The 25,158-nt window shown below is 62.4% G+C and overlaps 1 protein-coding gene across 6 annotated transcripts; it reads right to left on the minus strand.

Moving 5' to 3' along the window:
* Positions 1-1,068: 1,068 nt before the first annotated feature.
* Positions 1,069-16,909, minus strand: ARHGEF11 (Rho guanine nucleotide exchange factor 11). 6 transcript variants are annotated; one of them, XM_081968316.1, is made up of 42 exons: positions 16,767-16,909; positions 16,074-16,514; positions 14,547-14,579; positions 13,082-13,173; positions 12,651-12,749; positions 12,400-12,449; positions 12,203-12,260; positions 11,855-12,039; positions 11,691-11,762; positions 11,318-11,437; positions 11,132-11,189; positions 10,883-10,959; positions 10,654-10,791; positions 10,318-10,392; positions 9,963-10,064; positions 9,700-9,798; positions 9,483-9,525; positions 9,244-9,340; positions 8,919-9,041; positions 8,609-8,629; positions 8,311-8,446; positions 8,118-8,220; positions 7,915-7,944; positions 7,325-7,451; positions 6,966-7,145; positions 6,725-6,772; positions 6,273-6,460; positions 5,983-6,129; positions 5,614-5,693; positions 5,389-5,514; positions 5,101-5,218; positions 4,839-5,017; positions 4,675-4,750; positions 4,380-4,547; positions 4,167-4,254; positions 3,894-4,001; positions 3,683-3,777; positions 3,333-3,512; positions 2,905-3,219; positions 2,460-2,549; positions 1,634-1,893; positions 1,069-1,400 (listed from the first exon to the last, which is right to left on the minus strand). In XM_081968316.1, exons 2-42 carry the CDS (start codon positions 16,100-16,102, stop codon positions 1,080-1,082), a joined length of 4,734 nt encoding a protein of 1,577 aa, XP_081824442.1. In that variant the 5' UTR covers positions 16,103-16,514; positions 16,767-16,909; the 3' UTR covers positions 1,069-1,079. The 6 variants fall into 6 exon arrangements, with proteins under 6 accessions (XP_081824442.1, XP_081824443.1, XP_081824445.1 ...); XM_081968317.1 differs by having other exon boundaries at positions 16,762-16,909; XM_081968319.1 differs by lacking the exon at positions 14,547-14,579.
* Positions 16,910-25,158: the final 8,249 nt, after the last annotated feature.

A 25,158-nucleotide genomic window follows, 5' to 3' on the forward strand; every position in this document is an offset into this window, starting at 1 on the left:
CAGGACCAGGGGTGGGCGCAGGCCTTCCTGCAGCCAGGACGGACCCTCCCTCGACAGCCCACCTCTCTGCTTTTCCAAAGACCAAAAGCAATTGGGCTGCATGTCACACCAGACCAATGTGCAGATGCTCAGAGCCCTGCGCGGGTGTCCGGCAAGCCCTTGCTTGCTCAGAGCTGCCCAGATGCCCCTCCCTCCTTCAGCCGTTTCATAACCTGCTACCTTTAAAGGGAAAAAGAGCCCCCCCCCCTCTCACACACACAGGTTGAAGAACATTTTTCTTTCTGTTGAAAACTCTTTTAGCGTTGAAAGCAATAAAATGAAACCGTAACTCTGGTGCGCCCGTGGCATAAACTACAGGGGGGGGGAGGGGAGGGGAGGGGCCGCCTCAGTGTCTTCCCGGCCCCAGAAGGGCCAGAGCCTTAAGCCAAGAGCCTCGGGAGGAGGAATGGAGACACGTAAAAAACAAGAAGAGCCACAGGAAGGCAACCGTCTTATCGTATTTACAAAACCTCAATGCGCATACATACATATTTACAGCCCCTGAGGAGAAGGTCTGGGGGCTGCAGGGCCTCTCGGGTGAGGCTCCCCTCCCCACGGAGAGGAGATGTTCAGGGAAACAAAAGTGCAATTATACAGAATATACTCCCGCTGTCCTGTGCAGGGCGTGCGTGTATCTACACATCTCTCAGGCACACCCAAACGTGCAACCATGCCATCCATCCATCTAGGGGACAAAGCGAAGGGCTGAACCCCAAAGTCAGCCGGTGGAGGGACGGGGGCTCCTCACGTTTCGGGGGAAAGAGCGGAAAGTCTGCCTTTGCTCGCTCGCTCGCATTGGGGAAGCCTCGGGATGTTTCCGCAGAACAGTTCATGCGAAGCCGACGTCTGTCCTTTCCCTCGAGGTGGGGGTCCTGCTTTCCTCCCCTTCCTCCTTGGCTTCGCCATTTCTTGCCCCGGTAGCTCCCGGTCCCATCCACAGCCCTCTCCCATCTCCAGCACAGGCCGGGTGGGAGGACGAAGGAGGCATCGCCTGGAGGTGCCGTTTCCTTCCTTCCTTCCTTGGCAGAGGCCCTCATTCCCTAGGGGGTCACTTCCTGGGAGCCGTCTTCAGGTAGGGCGAGAGAGACCCCGTTCACATCTGCAGAGACATTAGCATCAGTCCCCGGGTGGACAGCGAGCAGGGGTGGGCCAGCGGGACCCTCCGGCCCTCGGGCCGCCGAGGACTGTGGGGAGGAGGGCAGAGAGGGGTGGCTGATTCTGGACCCCCGGTGGGTGCTGGGCGACATCCGGCTCGGCTCTGGCAATGATGCGCTTCCCTGCCCAGGCGTGGCTTCGGCAGTGCAGTGGCCCTTTGGCGGCAGTTGCCGGAACAGCAGCTGCTGATAGGCCCCTTCCACATCCTGCAAGGGGAGAAGAGATCCTCAGGGGGGGGCAGTTGGGACCCTTCCCTGCACGCCATCCCCTCTCCAGCCATGCCTCAGCTGTGGTGGCTGTTTCCCTTTGGGCGTTTGTGTGCCCTGCCCAGAGTCGCCCGTGTGAGGCTGCACGGATTGAAGAAGTCAATAAAACTGCCCAGAGACGCTGAAGGCAAACAGAGTCCACTTTGCCTCCCTCACCCATCCTGCCTCCTCACCTTCAGCTTGGTCAGCTTGTGGGTGAGTTGCTCTATGGTCCGGAAGATGGCCTCGGCCTCCTCCCGCCTGCCCTGGCTGGGCGCAGGGAGCTCTGCTGGGCTGGGCCACCTTGCCAGGGTCTCCCTGGGGCTCCCCTGGCAGCCTCCGGGCAAAGGCAAGGATGGGGCCCAGCTGGAAGCCCCCTCTGCCTCCCTGAGGCTCTGGGCACCTGTTGGGGGCTGCTTGGAGTCGGCCGGCAGGCTTAAGTAGAAAGTGTTTCCTGTGAGGAGGAGGAGGAGGAGGGCGACTCAGAGGGTCCTCTTTTGGGGAAGGGGCTCAGTCCCTTGGGCAAAACCTCTGCGTCCCCCTCGATGGGAGGCTTTCGGCCACCCTGGAGCTCTCAAGCCCCCCCAGCCCAGCCAGGCCCCTCTTCCACCTGCAGAAGGTGCAGAAGGCCCAGGCGGGGAAAGCCCCCCCCCCCAAGAAGCCCCCAGCTGCAGCTGCTTCTGAACTGGGGCCCTGCGTGGAAGGCAGCTCCCCCCTCTTTCCATCGCCTCAGCTGTGGTGGCTGTTCCCCTTCGGCTGTTTGTGGGCCCTGCCCAGAGTCGCCCGTGTGACGTTGCACGGATTGAGGAAGTCAATAAAACTGCCCAGAGACGCTGAAGGCAAACAGAGACTGCAGGGTGCAGACCCCTCCTCTCCCCCCCCCTCAAAGGCAGCCCTAACCTGCCCACCCCCCCCCCAGCCTCAGGGACTCCCCCCCCCCCGTGATTTCCCCCCTAAGGGCACAGAGGTGCACTATCTGGTGTGGGGGGGGGAGGGGGGGTTTCTACTTTTGGTCTTTACCATCTGTGTTAGGGGGGGCTCCGGTGTCAATTCCCGCCCGGCTGTCTTTCTCCATCAAGAGCCGAGCACTTTCACTCCCCTCCACCTCAGCTGTGCGAGAGACACCAGGAAGGGGAAAGTGTTTGGGGAGGGGGAAGGGGGTTGGGGGAGGGGAGACAAGAGAGGTCACCACTGGGAATCCCAGGAGGGTCCAGCACCGTCACCCACAGGGGAGCAGCAGAGAGGCAAGCGGGGTGGGGGGGGAGGGAGTGAAAGAAGAGGAGGGGAGCAGAGCCAGGGGGGGGGGCTTGGGAGGGGGTGCTCTGAAGAGTAATATAGCTGCAGATCAAGCCAAGCTGCCCAGCCCCTCCCCAAAGGCCACCAAGGGGGGGGGAGTTCCCAGGAGCTGCTGCCCCCCCCTTCTCTCGGGTGCCCCTTCCTCTCCCCTCCCCTCCCCTGCGCTTACCTTTGCGCACCACCAGGTAGCAGCTGGGAGTCTCAGGCTGCTGGTCGCCTGCCTGCATTGCAGGGGCCCCCACCTCCTCCAGGCCCTCGCCAGGCCCTGGATGGCTTGTGGGGCCCGAGGACGGGGGCCCGCTCACACATCCCTGCCCCTCCGGCTGCAGAGGGCCAGGCAGAGGAGGCGCCTGGGGGTCCTCGGAGGGCTCCTCTTGGCTGGTCCAGCCCCAGTGCCGGTTGGGGGTGGGGGTCAGGTCGTCTTCGGGCTCAGAGTCCTGGCAGGGCAGGAAGCTATGGAGCAGTAGCCTCCGCAGGGTCTCCACTGGAGGGGCACAAGAGAGGAGGGGCCGCCTTCAGTCCCGTCCAACCCCCCAAGCACAGTGGGAGGCCCCCAGGGGCCCAGCCTGGCCCTCGCGTGGAGAAGGGGCCACCTACCGTCCTCCAGGGCAGATTCAGCCATCCTCTCCAAGCAGGGGGGCCTCTGAGGGGGGGCTTCTTCCAGGAGGGGCAACACAGGTGCGGTGGGCAGGTTGCCTTCCTCCTCCTCCTCCTCCTCCTCCTCTGGGTGCCCCACCTGCAGCTGCTCAGCTGCAGAGGATTCAGTGGGAGTGTGGTCTGGGAAGGGAGAGGGGGGAGCCTGAGAAGCAGCTGGGGTGGCGGGGAGCGGAATAGCTGCCCCCTCCTCCCATCCAGTGGGACCAAAGGGGGCAGATGCCCCTGCCTGCCTTTTGCTGCCCCCAAAGCCCAGCCTCTCCACCCCCAGCCCCCAGGCAGCCGCTGCCTACCTGAGGCACCTTCCTCCTCTTTCTCGGCTTCACGGCTGGGGGGGCTGCTCCCCCGGTCCAGCCTGGGGGTGACCTCGGCATCCGGGAAGATGAAGCTGCGAAGAAAGAGCAGTGGTCCAATGGGGGACCAGAGGCCGGGCCTAGGAGGAGGAGGGGAGGCATGAATCTTTGCCCTCCCCTCCCTGCCCCCTCCTGCGGAACCCTCGCCCACCTGGCTGGGGCCGGCTGGTGGGGACACAGCTGCTGGGCGTGGGGCTGGGGGGGCAAGGTGGCCTTCTGCGTGGCACTCTTGACCGCCTCTTCCAGGAGCTCCATCCACCTGCCAGGAAAGAGCTTTCTCAGCAGACCCTTGAAATGGGGGGGGGGAGGGAATGGGGGAGGGGGCGGCCCTGGATATCCTCAGCCAGGCCGTTTCCACAGGCCAAATGCCCAACACCCCCCTCCCACCAAGAACAGCCCCCCCCCCCGGCCCTCCTCTCCCTACGTGTTCTTCTCCAGGGAGGTGGAGGCGACCAGCTCGTAGATCTGGGGCCCCAGTTCGGAGGTGCAGATGATGAAGAGGGCGCGCTTGTCTGCGGAAGGAAGCAGAGGCCGGGGGGCGAGGGGGGGGGGCGTGCTCAGCACCTCCATCTTCTCCCCCCGCCCCACCCCCGTGTCTCACAATCCCCCCCCTCCCATCTCAGGGGGCCGGGCTCACCGGTGGCCACGGAGCGGATGAGGACGGAGCCAAGTCGGAGGACGGGGCTGAAGGTCTGCTTGGGGTCGCTGGAGCCCAGCACCGTCCGGCTGTGGCACTTCAGCACCAGCCTCTCGTCCTGACGCTGGAGCAGCACCAGCAGGTCCCCCAAGAGCAGCACCTGCAGGTCTGGGGGGGAGGGGGGGAGACCCCTCAGCACGGCTGCTCCTCCCCCGGCCCTTTGGGGGCCCCTTCCTTTCCCAAGGAAAAGCGGCAGGTGGGTTTTCCCCCCCAAAAGCCAGAGACCCCTACAGACCCACAGTCTTGTCCTTGCTGATGCGCCAGAGCAGGGGCCCTTCGTGGATCATCCGGCGGCCTCGCAGGTCCAGGTTCTGGGCAGGGGGCGGGAAGCGGTCAGCTGGGGCCACACGGGGCCCACGCAGGGACCCCCCTCCCTCCCCCCGCAGGCACTGGGCTTACTTTGAACTCCGCTGCAATGGGGTTGCTGGTCCGCTCCAGCGAGGTGGCGTCCAGGCGCTTCTGGTAGGACTCCAGGCGCTGCTGGTTCTCCGCCTGCTTGACGGCCTCGTTGACGTAGCGGAGGGCCTCCCGGCACTGGTCTCGGGCCCGGCAGAGCTTCCGCTGGTCCTCAGGCTGCCCTGGGGGGAGGGGCCAGAGGGGAGGGGTCAGCGGAGGGGAGGGGAGGGGGCAGCTGCCGTCTTGCGCAGGAGCGGACGCCCACCTGAGGAGTGCTTGATGAGGCTGTCCAGCAGCAGTGGGTACTTGGTCAGCCGCTGCATCTCGCAGATGATGAGGTCCTTCAGCTGCAGCCGGCGGCACTGCGGGTGGCTCTCGGCCTCCTGGGGAGAAGCACAAGGCGGGCTGGGTGCTTGCCCTCCCCCCCCCGCGAGCCCCCTCCCCCCCACGTGAGTCCCAGGCAACCAGGCACTTCAGACGGGCTCTTCCAGCTGCCTCCATCAATTTCTCCCCTGAGCACAACAACCTCGCCCCCCCCCCGAGAATCCCCCACCTGCATGAACTGCTGAAAGCGCGTCTCCTTCCGCTTCTTGGTTCTGATCAGCTCCAGCGCCACGGACTGGTAGGCACAGAACTCTGCAACCACTTGCTGGAATTCCTCAAGCGCAGCCCCATCAAACTAAGGGGAAGGAGGAGGAGGAGATGGGGGTCCCCATGGGGGTCCCAAGGTCCACTCCCACCCAGGCCCCAAGCCCCCCCACCCCCCTTGGTGGCTCACCCGTGAAAGCATCAGGTCCCCGACCTCCTTCACCACCGGCCCCTCCTCCCGCAGCTTCTTCATGGATTCCGAGAGGGAATCTGGGGAGGGGGAGAAGGCAGGGCGGACTAAGAGGAGCCAAGCCCCCCTCTCCCCAGGAAAGACCCCCACGCAAATACACCTGTCTCCCCAACCTCCCCCCCCCCCACTCACTGTTAATGCTGTTGCTGAATCCCCTCCTCCCACTGAATTCACCCCAGTCCTGGCCCATTGTGAGCCCATCCCATAATTTCAGGGCCCTTCCGCTTCCAAACGTTCCCCGGGATTTCCTTTCCGCTCTGTCCGTTCCAGGTGGAGGGAGGGAGTGGGGGGGGCAGGGGGCAGCCTTACTGTGGATCTCGATCAGCTCTGGAAGGTTGGGGAAGATCAGGGTCAGCTCCTCCCGGGACAGCTGCCCCTCCCTCCTCAGGCGCTGGTGGAAGAGGAGGTCCAGCACACGCAGCGTCCGCAGGTGGGAAGACTCCGTCACAAAGAGCTCTGCGGGGGGAGGGGGGAGCGGGTCAGATGTAGCTGGGGCCCCGAGGGCCCTTGGGAGGCTCAGTCAGGGGGCTCAGGGCCTGGCTGACCTCTGTCCCTCCACCCAAGGGACAGACCTCCCCTCCCCAGTTCCCCTCCCTCACCATTGATGACCTCCTGCCGATCGATCTCCTGCTGAGGCATCTGGGCAGCCGCCTCCCGTCCCACCGTGTGCTGCCAGTTCTGGGAGTCCAGCTCCATTTCGAGGTCCGAGAACTGTCCCAGCTCGTCCTCCAGCAAGTGGGGCAGGAAGGCCTCTGAGCTGAAGGCCAGGCTGGGGGACTCCATGCTCCTGCCAGGACGTGGGGGGGGTCAGGCCGGGCTCCGAGAGGAGGAACCCCCCGCCCCCCAGTATCAGCTCTGCACCCCCTCCGCCTGAGTGGAGAGGGAAAAGGGGAGGAAGCCAAGCAAGTCCCCCACCCCCACGGCCAAAGGAGGGAGGGAACTGGGCTGCCTGGGGGGGGGGGGGTTCTGTCCAGAGCAGCCAGATTTAAAAGTGACCCCCTGATCCCAGGTGGGGAAATCTCTCCCGGCCCCTGGTCGCCTCCCCACTCACCTGCGCCCCATTTTGGGAGTGTAGGGTGGGGTGGGGTTTTCCAGGGACCTGGAGAGCGGGAGACAGGGCAGAGTCAGCAAGCACCCCTCCCGCCCCCCAACTCCCCCCCCCAGTCCCTTCGCCATCAGCCCCCACGCTCTGCCCTCCCTTCAGAGGGGCCTCCCGACGGGCATGGACACGGGGCGGGGGGCAGATGCCACAGCCGTGCGACTCCGGCTCCCCCAAAGAGGCGCCACATTACCGGGTGGAGATGCTGGAGGCGGAGGACGAGGTCGACTGGTGGAGCCGAGCAGCTTCCGCGGCCGCATCCATGTCGACATCACTGCGGGAACGGGGGACGTTCTCGGCCTTGCGCAGCCGCCTCAGCTCCTCCCGCCCCTTCAGGCTCTCCGACCGGCCCAGCCGGACCTCGGCCCTGGAACTGGGGGAACGGGGGGGGGGCATGAGGACTTCACAAGGCCCCCCACCCCCCCTCTCCCCACAAGGCCACCCGTCCCAAGACGGGCAAGGGGGCGAAGCAGCCGGGAGGCTCAAGAGTTGGGGGTCACTAGGGAAAGAGCCCCCCCCAAAGGGAGAAGGACCGAGGCCAGAGCCCCTCACCTGTCCGAGTCCAGAAGGTCTTCGGGGAAGCTGCCTGTGGAGAGGCGCTGCAGGGAAGCCTCCTGACCCTCCTGGGTCTGGCTGTTCTCAAAATGCTGGATGATGGTTCTGACGTTGCCGGGCTTAACTGCCAAAGAGGAAGCCGTTAAGACCCCCCCTGCGTGACTGGCCCTTGGCCCCCGGGCCTGGCCCTCCAAAGATCCTGGACTGGGGGGAGGGGGGGACGGGACTGAGGGGCTGCTCCCTGGTCCTTGTGCCCTCAAGGGCAGGGAGGAAAGGTGGAGGAAGGCTGCCGTCTCTGCCCCCTTCCTGGCCTTTCCCCTCCCCCCAGACCCAGCTGCCCTTGGAGGGAGGCAGCATCCGCAGCCATTTTAGAAGCCCGAATGGGGAAGGCGGAGCCCGTTGCTGTTCAGAGGGAGGGGGGCTTGGAACAAAGTGCCCCACCGTGGCAGAATACAGGTCCTGGGAGCTACGATCGCCACCTTTGGGGGGAGGGATCACCCCCTCCCCAGTTGAGAAAGCAGCAGGAGGAGAAAGGGAGGGAGGCCAGCCGGTGTGTGTGGGCGGAGGAGGGGAGGGGTGGCGTTTACCTTCCACGGGGGACAGGGGGACATGAAATGCTGGAAAGGAAAACAGAAATGGGGTGTCAAAACCAAGCGGGGGAGGCTGATGAGGGGGGCCAAACGAAGGAGAGGGGGTGGGGGCAGAGGAGGAGGAGGCAGGGCCCGCCCAGCCAGCCTGGGGGCTCTGGGATGGGGCGGTAAGTGGGGAGGAGGCAGAAAGGGGGACTCACTGCTCTGGGAGGCGCTCTTGGGCTTGGCGATGTACTTCAGGATGGGGTTGCGCTTCTTGTCCTCCACCGCGGCCTCCTTCTCCTTCTTGCTGCTGCTGCTGCTCTGTGGCCCCAAAAGAGGGAGAGGCGGGTCAGGGTTGCCTTGGGGGGGGGGGGAGGCTAGGGCCCCGCCCTTTCCGGCTTCCCCACCTACCTTCTTGGCCTTGGGGAAGAAGGGCAGCCACTTGTCTTTCTCCTGGGACTTCTCCACAACGCTGGCTGGGCGAGACTCCCGAGGGCAGAGCCCCATGTGGATCATGTAGGTCTTCAGGGCAAAGCTCATGGGGGAGCTGCAAGGAGAGGGGAGGGCAGTCTGGCTGGAGCCCCCCTCCCCTCAGCATAGCCCCGGGAGCAACTGACGAAGAACTGAACAGAAATTATACATTTGAAAAGAGGCCACAATTCAGGCCAGGATCAGAGGAGGATCCCCCCAAGGTGCTGAGATCACTCACCTCCGATCTTCATATTTGGATCTAAAGCAAGAAAGCAAAGGTAACGTCAGATCCCCCTTAAGCTGCTCTGGCATCCTCTTTTCTCTTCTTGCCCGTCTAGGACAAGGTTTCTCAAATTTGGCAACTTTAAGATGTGAAGACAACTTGACAAAGGTCTTATTTGAGCTGACCCGCGGCAAACCCGCCTAGCATCTGAGGGTGGCCCTTTCAGAGGCAGTTCGAGGTAAACTCTCTTCCAGAGGGGCCAACCCCAACCTCTGCCCCATCAGACCCTCCCCCCCTCCCTCCCCCGCCCACCCGTGGCACTCACAGGATGTCCCCCAGCTGCGCCATCTGCTTCTCGGCCACTTGGCGTTCCTTCTGGAGCTCCCCGTCCAACTCCAGCAGGTCATTCTCCCCATAGAGGCTTCCCAGACCCATCGTGCGCTTTGTCCTGGAAGGGCAGAGAAGAGGGGGCCCATGCAAAGGTTCTCCCTTCCTCTCGGAAACCGACCGAAGCTCCCCAGATGCTCCCCTGAGGAGCAAACTCCCACTTGCAAGGCCGTCCCATCTGCTTTTCCCTGCACCCGGCCTTGGTCCACTCGGATGGGCCCACTGAGGGTTTCCGACCTGCCACAAGGGTGGTGGGAGCTGACCTGTAATCTTGGATCTGCTCCTGGATCTCAGGCATGACAGCCTCCTGAACCTCCAAGAAAGCCCCCTGGGCGTCCTCTCCGTTGCGCAGGTGAGCCTCTGGACGGCACAAGGAAGCGGAAGGTGGGTGGGGCTGCTGGGGAAATGCCCAAGGGGGGCACAGAGGCAGCACCGAAGCCACCTCCTCCTGCCCTACTCAGCCCCCCAGAATTGAGCTGGCCTGGGCTCCGTACGGACTCACCAATTTCCGCCAACAGCTGATCGGAGACCGTGACTCTCAGGGGCTGCAGAGGGGGCAGAAGACACACGGCTGACCACTCACTGGGACTCCTGCGTGCTCCACTGCGGCCAAGGCAGCCTCTCCCTTTCCCGCGGCCGCCCCACCCCTGTCGCACCGAGGAGCCCCACGCAGGGCAGGTGTGAGCACAGCACAGGGGACCATGACTGGTCACACTCACGGCAGTCTTGTCCAAGAAAATGTGCCAGATGTCCTTGCCCAGCGCCCGGGCCTCCTTGGGGCCCATCTGCTGGGAAACGTCCACGCACAAGTACAGAAGCTGCAAGGAGAGCAGGACGGAAGCGTCTCAGCGGAAGCGAAAAGCAGTCGATGGAGAGGCATCAGGCGTGGAGGGGAAGGAAGCGGACTTCAACTGGGGCACTTCTCCAGCCCCGGGGAAGGAAGGAAAGGGAGCCCTCTCCCCCCCCCCCCTGGGGACCCTACCAGGGGGCTGGGATCCGCTTGAGAGAAGAGATAGCGCAGGAAAACTCCCAGGTGAGCCGGCCGTGTCTTCAGCTTCCCCAAATCTTGGAACAGAGAGTCGTTCTGCGATGGGGGGAAAAAGATGCTGAGCCAGGAGGGCCACAAACCAGCGCAAAGGAGCCCCCTCCCACCCGCTAGGTCTCCCCGCACCCCCAGGACCCCCTTGTGGAGGCATTTTCCCAGCCAAAGCTGCCAAGAGCAGCAGATTCCCCCTCGCTGGAGGGTTTCAAGGGGGGCGGGGGGGGGGGGGCGAAGGGTGTCCATTTGGGAATGGCCTGAACGGGGACTTTAGGAGAAAGAAGAGAAAGCTCCCTACCTCATTGTCCAAGTATCCTGGGTAGTAATCCTCTTCCGGACCGATGATGGAAGTTTGGAGTATGTGATCCAAACTCTGCAGAGAAAAAGGGATTAAAATCCTCTCAGAAAAGAGACGGAGGTGCCGAAAAGGAGGAGGAGGAGAGACACAAAACGGCTGCTCCATTGAACACCTCCATGTTCGGACACCAAACACAGGCAGGAAGCAGGAGGCACCCAGACGGAGGTGGCTCAAGATCAGATCGCAAGGACTGCAAGCGAGGACTGCCCTCCCCACCCCCAGGCACCCTTAGGAGGGGGGGAGGGGCTCCTGCGGATGGGCCCTGCCTGCCCTCACCTGCTCCGTGGAGTGCAAGACGGGGGTGTCGGAGCCTTGGCGTCGATGGTGCATGAAGAGCCGCGAGGCGGCAACGGGCGAGGTGTGGGGACTGCCCAGGCCAGGATCGGAAAGGACAGAGTTCCGGTTGAGGGAGATCTGTGCCAAGAGAAACCGGCATTCTCAGGTCAGCAATCACGGGCACCTTCCCTGGCACCGCGGGAAGGAGGAGCCCCCCCCCCGTGCTCACTTCGCTCATGGAGGAGAAGCGCTCCGTGCCCGAGTCCAGGCCGCTGTCCCCATCCTGGGGGTTGCTGGAGAGGCCGCCTGCACGGACAAAGAGAAGCCCCCGGGGCACTCGGAGGAGGAGGAGGAGGGGAGGGCCTTTGGACACCCACGGGGCTCCCTGAGAACCAGCAGGCGGAAGCCCTGAGCCCCCCGGGGGCCCTTCCCACTCGGCCAGTCGGACATTCCCAAAAGGGGAAGCAGCAAAACTCACCACCGTCCGTCACCCGGGAGCTGAAGGAGCCGGGATCGCTGGGCCGCCGGGGGCCGTCCTGAGAGGCAGAGCGTGGGAGAGAGCCCCATTGGAGAGGCCCAAGGACCACCCCTCTTCCTTCCCAGCCCCTGCAGGACTTCAGGAGCCCCCCTCCTGGCCAGCTGCTCTGCCCCCTTCCCCGCTCACCACCAGCTCTCCCATCTCCTGCCGGATCTTGAGCTGCAACTGGCTGACCCTCCGCCGAGCCCCCTCGATCTGCTCCTCCAGCAAAGATGCCGGATTCTGGCTGTAGATCTCGTAACATCGCTGGGGAGAAAGCCGGGGGGGTAGGGGGGTGTTAGGGGGTGACATGGGCTTATTTGGGAAGAAAACTAAGGCTCCTTTCCTTGGGTTAGGGTCAGCCTTCCTACTCCCACCTGCTGCTACTCGGTCAGTAAAAGCCAACCCGGGGGGGGGGGGGGGGGACAGGCCAGAAGGACCCAGACTGCCCCTGCAGTGGACCCCTCCCAACCTCCTTGGGGAGAGCCCGGCACAGACCCACAGGCGCTTTGACCCACACCTGTAATTCGGACTCTTCCTGCTGCAGCATTTTCCTGAGGATCTGCGTGGCGTGCTTCTGGACTTCGGGGTCCTGCGGTTGGCAAGGCGGGAGAGAGGGTGAGCCCCGGCCTCCAGTTCTGCCCCCACAGAACCGGCCCGGCCCCCTCTGCACCCCTGTGGTACCTGGGGCGGCTTTGGCCCAGCGGTGACCCAGTGGGGAGGTGGCGGCAATGGTGGTGGCAATGGTGGCGGGGGGCAGGCGCAGGTGATTTGCGGGGTGCCTGCCTGTTGCCGGTCATGCTGCGACCCCAGGAAGCCCAGAGACGGAGGAGGGGACCCCAACAGGGTGAGAGCAACGTAAGCACCAGCTGGGGGGGGGGGCAGCCGAGGGTGGGAAGAGAGAAGCAGAGAGAGAGAGAGAGAGCACAGGGAGACCTTCAGCTGCCTCTCGGGGGGCAACGCAGCCACTGCGGCTCCAGCCTCCCCCGACCACTGAAGGCCGGCCGGCCTGCCCCAGCCCGGCCCACTCACATCGGATGAGCTTCACCACTTCCAGGTGGGAGGTGTTGGTGACCACCATCCCATTCACCTGCGGGGAAAGAGAGCGAGAGGTCAGCAGCTGGGCAGAGGAGCCACCCGGGGAGGGATGGCAAGTTGGCCCACATTTATAAAGAGTCGGGGGCAGCAGAAGCCCAGCGGTCGGGGCAGCCCTTGGAGGCACGGCTCACCTTGACAATCCGATCGCCCTCCTGCAGCCCGGCCTTCATGGCGGCCCCGCCTGCAGGGACAAGCACGGAAAGGAGACGGGGGTCCTGCGTGGGGAAGCTGAGGGCGGGAGGGGGAAGGCTGCCCGGGGGCCTTGGGAGCAGCCCCCACACCTGCCCGGCCCCTCCCTGCCCTCCCCCTCGCTCACGGTGGCAGCTCAGCTCATTCGGGGCCTGGGACAGCAGCCCCCACCCCAACGGAGGCCCCTCCTCACCTGGCCGGACGGACTGCACCAGCACAACGCGGTCCCCGCTGACGGTGAAGCCGAAGCCGTGTTCGTCTTTCTGGATGATGACGCAGCGCTGGACCAGCCCTGCCAAGGCAAGCCACGCCCCTTTGGTCCCTTTCCCCCCAGGAGGGACCCCCCCGGGCACCGGCAGTGAAAGGGCCTCCACTCCAGCCCCCCCCCCTCCTCCTCCTCCTCCCACCTTCCCCCAGGAAAGAGCCAGGGCCGAGCAAGGGAGCCTCCCTGGCAGGGATGGTCCTGGACCGGACCTTTCTGGGGCAGGGAACCAGGGGTCAGCCTCCCCCTCCCCAACCACACATGCTGCAGACCCCCAGCCCCATCGCCCCCCCCTGCCAGCTCAGCCCCCGTGCACGCTCTCAGCCCCCCTCCCAACCCCCCAAAAGGAGCCAAGGGGGCACCTGTGGTCTCGCCGGAGTCGGAGGGCTGGCGCTGGTGGCTGGGCGATTGCCTTTCCAGACCGGAGTCGCCCAAGGAAGACAGGGAGCCCAACCTGCACGGAGAGAGGGGAGGGAAGGCGAGGTTGCCGCCCATCACCCTGGCTGCACCCTGAGGGTCTCCCTGGCACCCCACTCCCCCCCCCCACGGGGCCACTGGAGGCCAGGAGGAAACTGGAGCAGCAAAGACCCGGAATCCCAGACTGACCCCTCCAAGTCAACAGGAATTTCAGTCAGGGGTCCTGACTCCCCTGAGCCTGGGGGGAAAGGCCCAAGAAACCTCCTCCTCCTCCTCCTCAGCCAATGGGGAGAGGAGGGGGGGGGAGCCCTGGACCTCAAGAAGCCAACTCCTCTTGGATGGCGCTTGCAAGGGTGGGGGGCACTGGCTGCTCCCCCCAATCTTCTCCAGCTTTGCCCTTCCTTCTCCCCCCTGAGCAGAGAAGCGTCTAATCCTGGGGGGCCAAGGGAAGCCGGGGGGAAAGGGGGCAGCGTGGCAGCAGTGGAGAGGCGCTCGGGGGGGGGGGGGGCAAAGCCAGGCCAGGCGGGGGAGGAGCGGCTGATCTTACCAGGCGGCAATGGGGCTGACGGAGGATGCCACGACACAAAGCGGCAAGTGGGCAGGAAGACAGACGAGAACGGAGAGTTAATGCCAGCAGCCAAGTGGGCAGGGGCTGCGGGTCCTTGTGCCCCGGGCAGAGCCTCTCCGTGGGGCAGCCACGCCATGGGACCCCCAGCCTCCCCCTCCTCTTTGCCCTGGCCCCTCTAGGGGGTCTCCCAGCTTGGCAACGGTGGGACCTGTGGACTTCAAGGCCTGGAATTCCTCCGCTGCCCATCCAGAGCGTCTCTCTCTCTCCAGGGCCTTTCAGGGTCCCTGCATCTGAGGCCTCTGAGCAGAGTTATCTTCTGCCTCCAAAGCTGTCCGCTCTGTGCCCGGCCCTTCGAAGGCCCACCAAACCCACGGCTCCCACTGGGCACCAAGAGAGGCCGCTGGTCCTGTCTAGGTTTCATCTGGGCTCCTCTCAGGACTCTGGGCCTAGTTCTGTTTCTGCCTGCCTGCCTCGGTCACCCCTGCGGAGCTAGTAAGTCCGAGAAAGGAAGCAGGCTGCGGGTTTGTCCTCCCGACTCCCCTTTTGATTTCAAAACCTGGGTCCAAACACCAACCAGGGTCCAGAGGGCCCTCGCAGTGGCCTTGTCCCCGGTGGCCTCTCCAAGCCCCCCCCCCAGAGATCTGTTGGTGGCCATTTGGTACCCCCCCCGCCTCTGTCCTCTGCAAGGGTCTTCAGTTATGCAAATGAAACAGACAGCTGCCAAAGGGGAGGGGGCAGAGGGGCTGACCCACATGCTCGCAGCCGAGCCATCTTTTGGGGGACCCTGCGGGGAAAGGCAACTGTTTCGGGCAGCCCCCTTCGGCTCAGGGAGCCCGTCTTACCTGGGCAGGCGAGGGTGCCTTTTACTGGCGCGTCTGGCGTAAAGAGGAGACAGAGACAGAAACAGAAGGGGGCAGCAGCCGAGGCAGCATGGAAGGAGACAGAGAAAGAGAAGAAGAGGAGGCAGGCGGGCATGAAAAACAGGCCGAGGGGCGCAGGGCAGCCCTGGGAGGCTCTCCTGCCCAAATCACTTTCCTTCGGGGGGCCGAGCGGCCTTCCACAAAGCCCAGGGACCCCCCATCTCTCCCCCTCTGCAAACAGGGCCAGTGAGGCCAAAGGGTTCCTGCTCTCGGACCCTTAAAAAAACACAAACCCAGAAAACGCAGACCCCTGTTGGGCCGCCCCACCGCCAGCCTCGCCACCGTCCCGCTCGAGACCCAAGCCGAAGTAAAAAAAACCTCCCTTGGCCTCTGCACAGCGAAGCATTTCTGGGGAGCAAATTCAAATGGCGCACGCAACAAACTTTGCCAGATCTGCAGCTCAGCTCAGCAACCACGTTTTCCCAGCTGTCGGACGTTGTGTGAGCTGAACCAGAGGGAACTGCCGACTGCAGAGGCAGCAGGTTGCTAGCCATGGTTGGTTTTGCAAAAGCTAAACCGAGTCGGAAAGCCAGAAAGCTCCCGGATGGGAGACCACCAGGAGATCAACGTTCTGCAGAACCTTTGCTTGCTGTCACAATGGTGCTTTATAAGAAAACACGGGACTCCCTTTTGACACAGACCAGAAGGGTGGGGGGGCCAAATATTGAAATGGAAGCCATACATTGATGCCCCCCCCCTTAGAGGATTTTGCAGTCCTCCCTGACCACAAGTCTCTTCTTTAAAATGACTCACAAACGGCCACACGGCATTTTGCCTTTTGCCTGAAAACCTTCCTGCCCACTCGGCTGTGGAGAAGGGATCACCACGCTGGGTTATGGCGTAGAGCAACGTTGCTGCTTCAGGAGGGCTGCCCAGGCTACGGAGCAGCCTTTGGCACAGGGGGCACCAACCGGTGCCAGGCTGTTGGAGGAAGGCAAAGCCAGGGAGCCACGAATCCCACTTCCTGCTAAGCGGGCCCCTTCTTCAGCCGACTTTACGTTCACACGAGATGCTGAGCCACAAACGGGGCCCCTCGACCTCAGGGCCAAAGCAGCTCCTCCCACCCCCCAGAGCCAAGGAGGGCAGCGTTAGTCCCCCACCTCTGCCCACAGGGGGCTCCCCCTACATCCACCCGGGAATGTCTCTGGGCACCAGCTGCACTCCCCCCCTTGGCCCTGGCTGAGGCCCTGAACAGAGGAGGAGGCAACAGGACATAGCCTGAGCCACCCATGGTGGGGGGGGGGGGTGATCCTAGTCCTAGCACTGGAGAACCATATGGGGGGGGGAGGCAAAGGGTGCCAGGGCATGAAGGGAGAGTTCTTCCCAGATGCCAAGGCAGGTGCCAAAGGCACGAGTGCCCCCTCTTTGCCCATCCATGGCCAGTCCAGGTAGAAGACAGGAGGAAGCCCAGCCGAACTCCCACCTCCCCCCATGAGAGCCCCCGCATACCTGTCCAGGGCAGGGGGGCGCATGGTCATGGTGTGCAGTCAAGGCCAGAACCCCGAGGCGGAGGGCCCTGGTCCTTCGGCTGGGAGAGGAGGAGGAGCAGCCACCAGCTGCAGAAGGAGTCACTTCCCCATCCTGGGTGGGGGGCATCCAGGCAGCCCCCCCCACCCCCGCCGTGCCCAGGCCCCCTCGGCTTCCCTTGCAGGAGGGGCCTCCTCTTCCTTGGCAGGGCCAGCGCCTACATTGAAGGGGCGGAGGGGCTCGGAAAGGCTGCGGGGGGGGCAGCAGATCCCCCTCCTCAGGATCTCAAAGGCCCAGCAGATCCGAAGAGCAGATGGTCCACTTTTACCAGCCGGGCACCTGGGGGCCGCGGGGGCTTCCCGTCTTCCGCTCGAAAGTCCGGGCGGGATCCGCCTCCGCTGCTGCTCGGGGGGGGGGCGCCTCCTGCGGGGGGGGAGGGAAGAGGGGGGGTCAGCGGGGCCTGCAGGGGGGGCATCGGGGGGCAGGGAGGGAGGGAGGGAGGGGTTTTTGCCCACCTTGGAAGACCCCCCCTCCCTCCCTCCCTCCCCCTTGCAGAAGGGCCGTGGGGGGGGGTCGCTGCACGGGTCCCCCTCCCGGCCCCGACGAGGCCTGCTGCGGCGCAAAGCCCCGGAGTCGCCCGGCCCGCCGGCCAAAGCCTCGGCCGCCTTGCCTTGCCTGCCAACGCCGCCGCCGCCGGCCCTGCGGAAGGGGCAGCGGGAGCCCCGCGTCTCTGTCCGCCTCCGCCGCCTCTCTCCTCCCGGCCGCTCCTTCGCTCGTCGGTGGCGGCCGCTGCTGCTCCGTCCGCCTTCCTCCTCCTCCTCCTCTGCTGGGTCTAATCCCCGCCCTGCTTCCTGCGGGAGGCTTCGCTCTGCAGCAGGTGGGAGGGGGCTCCCTCCTTCCCTCCCTCCCCTGGCGCCCCCCCTCCCGTCGCTGCTGCAGAGGCGGTAGGCGACCCCCCCCCCGCATCCCCGGAGTTCCCACCGGTGCCCCCCCTTCCTTCCCCGGCTGGACTGGCTGGCAAAAGCCCCCCCCCTACTCCTCTAGAGGAAACCAGGCAGTTTAAGCCCAGGCGCCCTCTCCCTCCGATCCACCCACCGCCCGGGGCTTTCCTGGTGGTCTCCCATCCCAACAGGGGCCGCTGCCCTCCTCCGCCCCTTTCCTGGGCTGCTACTGAGCCACCCGTGGGGAGTGGGGTTTTTTGCTCCTTCTGGTCAAAGATGGGCCGGGGGGGGGCACTTTCAGGAGGAAGGAGGTGTTTTCCCCACCTTTGAAAGTGGCGGTTGGGGGCAGCTGGAGGGGATGTTTCCTCCCTTTTAATTGCTATAATGGGGCTGGAGGTCTCCTCCTGGCTGAGGCATTGGGGGGGGGGTGTCTCTGTGCATCAATGCTGAAGAAAAGGGGGGATCAAGGCTGCACCCCCCAAAAAAATTCATTTCATTTATTCCTTCATTAATATGATTTTTCACAACTCCAGCCATGGAGGTCTTTTTTTCTCATTCAAATATTATACTAAATACTTTACCCCCTCCCCTCCCCCATCTTAAAATAGATTACTCATTCACATATTGTACCCCCTCACCTCCCAACAAACATAAGTTTCTCTTAAAGTAACAATAGCCCATTAATCCCATCTTCTAAGTTAATTAAACATATATAAATCATAATATAAATTTCTCTTAGAATTATTTAGCATCACAACTTTAAACGCAGCGGAAACAGAAAAGGGCCGATGTGGGGCATCTCAAGACCATCCAGGTTGTTTCCACGACACTAATCAGTTCTAGATTATCCTGCCGTTTTGCAGGAAAAATATCTTTAAAGCGTTGCTTGTCAAAAGCTTTCAGCAAGGGGAAAAAAGCTAAAAGCATCATGAACAAATGGGGGTTTCCTGCACATTTGGCTCCTTTCGCGCAAAGTCCCATCCTTGGCCAGCCGCCTTGGCTGATTCTCCCTGCTTTGGTGTCGCAGATAAAGTGACTCGGGAGTCTGTTTTCCTGCCCTGCGTGGCCAGGAGGGGGGGGGGCGGAGGACCGGGCGGGAGGTGAGGCCAGAGCTGCCCACAAACCCTCTGGAACAGGAGCAGCTTCTTTGCAATGAAGCCAAGCGGGCGCCAGGGGCTGCTGCTGCTGCTGCTTCTCTTCCCTGGGCCGGGATCGACAGGACCTGTGCAGAAAGAGGGAGGGCTGCTCCTCCTGCACAACAGCGCCCAGCACTTCCGTTCCCCCAATGGAGGGGGCGGGCTCGTCCACGTCTAAATAGCCACCCTGCCCTTGGTTAAGGAGAGCCCGTTTTCATTCCCCATGCCTGGTGTTCTGCCAGGCCAGGCATCGTCAGAGGGAGTAGCTGCATGGAGCGCCACCGGTGGAAGCCCAGGGAAGGGTCTTCCGTGCTCCCCGTCTGGAGCACTCATGCCCAGCACTTTGGGGTCCATTTGGGGCTCTGCAGAAGGGCTCTTCCTTCCGAGGGTCCTGCAACCTGGCCCCTCAGTGGTGGACGAAAGGGCCGGGAAGGGGGTCTGGGGCCCCTCCTGCCAGAATGAGGGGGGAAGCCTCGATGGGGAAGTGGCTGAAGGAAGAGACTTGCCTTTGGTGCTTAAAGCACACTGGGAACTGAGGAGGCAGGAAGGTGGGGGGGTTTTCCGGGGGGGGCAAGGGCAGAGAAAGGGGGGTGTAAAGGTGGAGAAGGCCGGGAGCGAGGAGCAGCCAGATCCTGAAGGACACTCCCTTCTTATCACTCGGGAGGGAGCGAAGACAGCCAGAGGGACGGCAAAACTTTCCTCACCTCAGAACAATCGTTCTTACCTGGGTACAAAGTTGATTCATTAATAATAAACTAAGCCTGTTTGCTCAGAGGTGAGCTCGGCTGGTGCCCTCGCTGGAGCGGAGCCGAGGCTGCCCGAGAGGCCGAAATCCTTCAGCTGCTGAGCAGCCTCTGCGACCAGCCCTTCCGGAGAGCGAGCGAATGCAAATGACAGCGGCTGACTGAAGTGCAGGAAGGGCCCCTGGGGATGGCTCTTGGTGGGACGCCTCTGGGTGGGAGATTCGGCCTCAGAGCTGGTGGGGCTAGCACCCTCCTCCTCCTCCTTTTGCAAGGCTCAGGCAGCAGGGAGAGGGCTTTCAGGCCTTCCGAAGGCACTGCCATGCTATTTCCCGTTAATTGACCATTGCTGAAATATACCATAATTACAATGGCCTCCAATTGCCTCGTTCCACCGTCCTCCTGAGAGGCTTCACACTGTTTAAATTAGGACTCCTCCTGCCTAGAATTAACCAGCTGGCTCAGGAGCCTCTCTACCTTTTACCAGCACTGGAGAGGATGCCCCCCTCCAGGTACAGAGCCCACCCTGGCCGTAGCAGGAACTGGCCGCTCTCCCGTCCCCTGGATGTCCCATCTCCCAGCTGCCCCTGGGAGAGATGAGGACTGAAGTAGAGCAGGCTGGCCGGGCAAGATTCGGCTTGTACACCCAGCCAGGAAGGGCCAGGGCTGCTCTTCCTGAAGCCCCTTCTCCAGGGCAGGTCTTTGCCCTCGCCCCCTTACCTGGCCCCCAGGAGGAGCCTGGGAGAGATGGGGCTCCCATGAGGACCTTCCCACAAGGCATCTGGCACAGCAGGAGGCAGCCTGACATGAGGGCAAATGGAAGGGACCCACTTTGAGCTGTTTGCAAAGCCACGCAGGAGCATTTGGTTTGGCCTGGAGAAGACACAGCCTCAGGGAAGCAGCTTCGATAAAACAACCCCTTCCCCAAATTGCCCGAGACCCTTCCTTCCTAGCCGGGCTGCCCTCTGCTCCGCTGCCTCTCCTCACTAAAGCTTTGAATCCAGAAATTCTTCCGTTTCCCCAGCCCAGGTCTCTCCTCCTGTTTTCCTTGACCCCCTTTCCCTTCCCATTTCAAGGCACCCTGGGCCACGGAGAGTTGCAATACATACAAGAGAGAACATGAGATAATTAAGCCATATGTGGAAGACGAAAGGCGTGAGATAACAGCCCCAACCAGAATCGGTTGCTAAATTACAGATTGCTTTTCCAAACTGGAGAAGATGCAAAGATAAGGTTTGAAATTTAAACCCTTAAAACATAAAACACGAAATAACGAGAACGGAAGGACGGGACAAAGGCAGCAACTCTGCAGGAGGACAGAATCTGATTTCCTTTCCACAAGGAGGATTCTAAAAGAATCCAGACTGTGCACAAATCAATGGGGAGAGGTGAATTCTGCCTCCCTCCAGGAGGAAAAGTTTCCCCAGCCAGGAAAGGACGGCTCCCTTACCCGCCCGGCCCCCTCTGTCAAAGGATGCCCCAGCTGCAGCACCGGAGCATATGCTGCCTGGGTCGGTCCTCTGGGGGACGGGAGGGATGAGCAAAAGCCCCTCTGGGCACCCCAAGCATCGGAGCAGGCTGGAGGTGTGTGCCTGGCATCAACTGTGGGCATGGCAAACTGGGAAAGGGCCGCTGGCACAAAAGAGTCACATCCACTGTGGAGATCCTTTCAAATGGCTCTTCCTTCCTTCCTTCCTTCCTTCCTTCCTGCTTCACACTTTCCCGGGCCTCTGATTGGGGCACCGGCAGGTTCCAACAGGTGGTTCCCTCGTGCGTAAGTGGAGGTATGCCTTGCAAGCAGAATTCCAGTTGAGCCGGCCTGGCTGGCAGGCAGGGAGAGCTTGGAATCGCCTTGCAGCCTCTCGCTCGCTCGCCCAAATCCCCCCCCCCCCGCAATCTGCCTAGCCCCACTGAGCTGAGTGGGGAAGCCGGGGGCCGCTTGTCCAAAACCTCCTATGTTGGTCTCATCAAGCTGATTGCGGGAGACGCTGGCTCTGCAGCCAAGGGGAGGGGGGGCTGAGGAAACTGGGAGGGACCCTCCCTCCCACCCTCCCACCCTCTACACCTTCTGTGTAGCTTCTTAGCTTTCCAGGCTGTCCTGGGATGACCCAGTGAAGAACATACAAATTAACTAACAGCGACGGCCAGCCAGAGGTTCCAGTCACACTCCCCACCAGACATTTGCTCGGTTGGGGGAGAGGCAGAGGGATACCAGGAGGACAGGTGCTTTGAGGGAGGGGCATCTCACTAAGGTGCCCACCTGTTGGCCAAGCCCAAAGGGAGGCCGTTGCCTCTGCTGAGAACGGAAGCCTCCAGTGGGAAAACCTCCTGACGAGGAGAGCCAGCTGGATCGGGGCCTTTCAAAGGGTGCCCTCCTTTGGCACCTTCATCCCCCCATTGGCCGAAGACGCTTGCCACCATCCGCCCGGTCCCCCTTCAGGCTCCGGTTCCCTTTGAAAGCGGCATCCCAGGATTCGCAACCAGGCAAGGAAGGGCAATTTGCTGGGAGAATTTGCTGGCTCCTGATCCAGGGAAGGGTGGAACCCCAAAACACTCTACACAATCGCTGTCCCAGACTGGCAGGCGGAGGAGATCATTTGGCTGATTGAAGATGTGGCAAGGAGAGCTTCCAGGAAGTGCCACATCCTGCCTAGGAGAGAGGCAGCCCCGAAGCCTCGTCAAAAGGTGCCTTGGAGGAAAAGGGGGAGCTGGGGTTCCCCCCCCCCCTGGGTTGGGCGTTCCCAGGACGTGCCGCCTGTTTTCCATGCTTCAGCAGCAGTGGAAGCTGTTGGTCACTACCCATTGGGGCACACAGCCTCTGAGCAATAAACCCAGCTCGGCACCCTGTTTTCTCGAGGCAGAAGTAACAGCCACGGGGCCAAGATCTGGAGGGGAAGCAGGGAACACTTCACCCAGGCCTTGGCATTGGAGCTCCCGAGATGCCAGGGAGGCTGCGCAGTAGGGTAGACTGGGCCTTTCTTGGTCCCCCCCCCCCCCCCACACAGTGCCCAGGGATGTTTTCCGGCTGCTCCTTCTAATGTATCTGCAGATGCCCCAGAAGCCACTGGGAGGAACAGGAGGAACTGGCTGGTTGGAAACCTTTGAGGAGGAACTGAGCCTGAGGCGTTTTCCATTGCCTCAGACAGGAATCCTACGACAGGCTCCGAGTTCGTGTTCTTGGCCTACTTGGCTGCAGCCTCCAGGGGAAGCAGGCCGCCCTGCTGATGGGAGCCTCCGTGAATGCCGTTTAGGAGACTGGAGTGACGGAGGCAGGGAATCGGTTGATTTCAGGATCTCGGTTTTTCATAAGCATACGAAGTCGCTTGGCCTGCAAGTGGGCAGGTGACTTGCGACCCGCAGCTGCGCCTGAAGCATCCTGCAGCAGGGCTGCAAAGGCTTTGGGCCTTGCCAGGGTGGGAAGCAGGAGGCGGGGGGGGGGGGAAGGGACCAGGGAGGATGCCGGAGTGGCGTTTCCTCAGCTGCCCCCGGCCTGCGCTCCTCTTTGCCCGCCTTGAGGCCCGGCTGGCACAGCCTGCCTGGGAGCCTTGTGCGACTCCCTGGGCGGCAGGCTCCCTGCGGGCCATGACGCTACAAGCCGCGCTGAAAGGAAGCCGCTCCCTGCCCTCCTGCCAGAGGAAGCGCCAAGGGGCACTCCGGGGAGGGAGAGCGCGTGAATCACGGCCAACCCAGGCGGAGTTTTCTCATCCGGAGGCCCACACGCCTCACTTCACGAGACAAAGTGGTGGCACCCATGCCCGACCTGCAATCACCAACCCGCAGGCTCTGCCCCGGCTGGCCTTTGAGAGGGACACACCAGCTCTGGACGGAGCAAGGGCCGGAGCCGTGGCCAGGACAGAACGGGCAACGCGGGAATACCCAGGCTCCCTGGGCAGCTCCCTCCCTCCAGGGAAGAGCGGAAGGGAAGGGACCCGAGATAATCACTGCAGCCAGACTGAGTCATCTCCCAGGTCAAAGGGGCCTCCTCACCTGAGCTGGCTTCAGAGGTGTAAAAACCCTCGCCAAGGAAGCCCCGGGCCTCCAACAAGCACCCAGTGGCCTTAACCTCCTCCCGGCAGCTCCTGGAAGTGGGCGGAAAGATGCCCCAGGCAGAGAAAAGATGGCGTGGCTGACCCGGGATCCTGCTGGGCCTCGTAAGGAGCTCCCGTGTGGCTGAGGGTCGGCCTTTGCAGCAGGGCGGCTGCCCACCCGTCCCTACCTTGCCTGAATGAGAGCCTCCCTGCCTCACAGCTGGGGACCCCCCAGCCGCCTGCCCTCCCCTCTGCTTGGCCGCCTCCTTGCACCACAGACGCCAAGGCCAACGTTCGCCCCCGTCTCCCCGAAAGCAAAAGGCGGAAGGAAGCCCAACAGACTTACTTAAAAGGTTTATTTAACTTTTTTTTTAAAAATTTGAGGTAAAATATCTCATATCAACTTCCATAACAAAATACAGAGCTATCAGATACCCCTGGAAAAATATGTATATTATACATATATTTCTATAACATTACATCATATATATAATATATATGCAAAGTTTTTTTTTTTGAAGACTTTATAGAAAGTGGAACGTCTAAAGGCACTGCACAAAAGCATGAGGACTACTTACATTTTTTTTTTAGACACAATTTTAATCCTGCTTTACATGGACAAATACCTCAAGCTGTGAGCTGGTGCCCTGCTGTGGTTCAGTTCTCCAGCCAGGGCCGTCTCATGAAAAAATGTTTCCTCTTTTTAAAAGGAGTGATCAGTAAATACTTTGCCACTTTTAACACTCTAAAGTTTGATTTTTTTTTCTAAGAAAAGAACCTAACTGGATGCCCCTCGAACCCAAGACCGACCTCTCTCCCCAAGTCCTCCCGCATCCCTAAGGCGCAAAAGAAAAGGAGAGCAAAGCAGGGGGAGAAGAGAAGCCACCCAGCCCACCCCCCCTCGAGGTAAATTCTTCCCATCCGAGGGCACACCGTCTCCCCCCCCTCCCCGCAATGGGGAGGGGGCTTCTGGATCTTTCCCTCCGGCCCCCAACTCTGGCTTCCCTGCTCCTTCAGACCTCCCCTCACTGAAAACACCCTTGTTGCTGAGGGCATCTGGTCAGCCTTGAAGAGCCAGAAGCAGCGCCCCCCCCCTGCCCCCTTCACCCCAAAGCCCTCCCCCTACAATGTCCTGGCGAGGGAGGGGGGGCACGGCAAAAGCCCACCTAAGGTTTCCTATGGCTACGAAACACGTCAAAACAATTTCCCCAAAGTACGAACGCTTCCTTAATTAGCGGCAGACGGGACGTGTCCCCCCCCTCCCCTCCCCCCCCTGGAGCAGCGGATTCAGTTTTTGGCACAAAGAGCTGTTTGGGCTGGCAGGTGCCCCCCAACGCAGCTCGCCAGGGGAAGGGGCTTCATGCCCCCCAACACAGGGCTGGAGGCAGCCCCCCCCCAGCCCCCTGGAGCACCCAGAGCTGAGCCCTTGTATCCCTGAACAGGCATGGCAGCTCTCAGTGCAGCCCCCCCCCCCCCAGCCCGGAGGCAGAGAGTGCAAGGGGCACAAGGTGGGGAGGGGCTGGCCTCCAATCCCCATCCCTCCCTCTCCCCAGTGAACACCGGCAGCCCCCACCCCGTGGCCCCCCACCCCTTCTGGCACTTGGGTTCAATAGAAGGAAAGAGTGCAGCTCCCAGGCAGAGAAGGCCTTCCCGTTTCAGTTCCTGAGTTTTGGGCCCCACGGCCAGCCCCCTCCCTCCCTCCCTCTGGGGGTGGATAGAGGACCCCCGGGGGTCCCTCCCCTCACCCCATGCAGCAGAAAGGCTCTAAGGCTTGGACATGCAAGGGGGCAGCTGAAGCAAAGGGACAGAGCTTCCGACGGGACACCAGACCCACTGCCGGTCTGCACACGTTAAGAGCAAAGACCCTCTGTTTCCCCCCCCCTCACAGCCCCCTCCAAGAAGTCCCCCCCCCCATGGCTTTCTTCGCATGCTACAAACACAAACCCCACAGAAGTCTCCAAGGAACAGAAGAGGGGCAGCCCCCCCAATCTCCACAGGATCCTTAAGCTGCTCTGGCAAGGTGGGGGGACCACTAAGACTGTGCCTGCTGCAAAGCCACCCCCCCCCAAGAAAGAGCCTGGTGCAACTGAGGCCACCAACCCCCCTTCCTCAAGATTCGGCAGCCCCCCCCCCCCAGTTAAGAGCTTCCAGGAGGGCCAAGCACTGCGAGCCCCCAGCCTTTGGAGAGCCCCCCGCCTGCCCAGGTATTCAAGAGCCACTCT

This window comes from Natrix helvetica (genome assembly GCF_964273705.1).
Source record: "Natrix helvetica genome assembly, chromosome: 16".
Classification (NCBI taxonomy): domain Eukaryota; kingdom Metazoa; phylum Chordata; class Lepidosauria; order Squamata; family Natricidae; genus Natrix; species Natrix helvetica.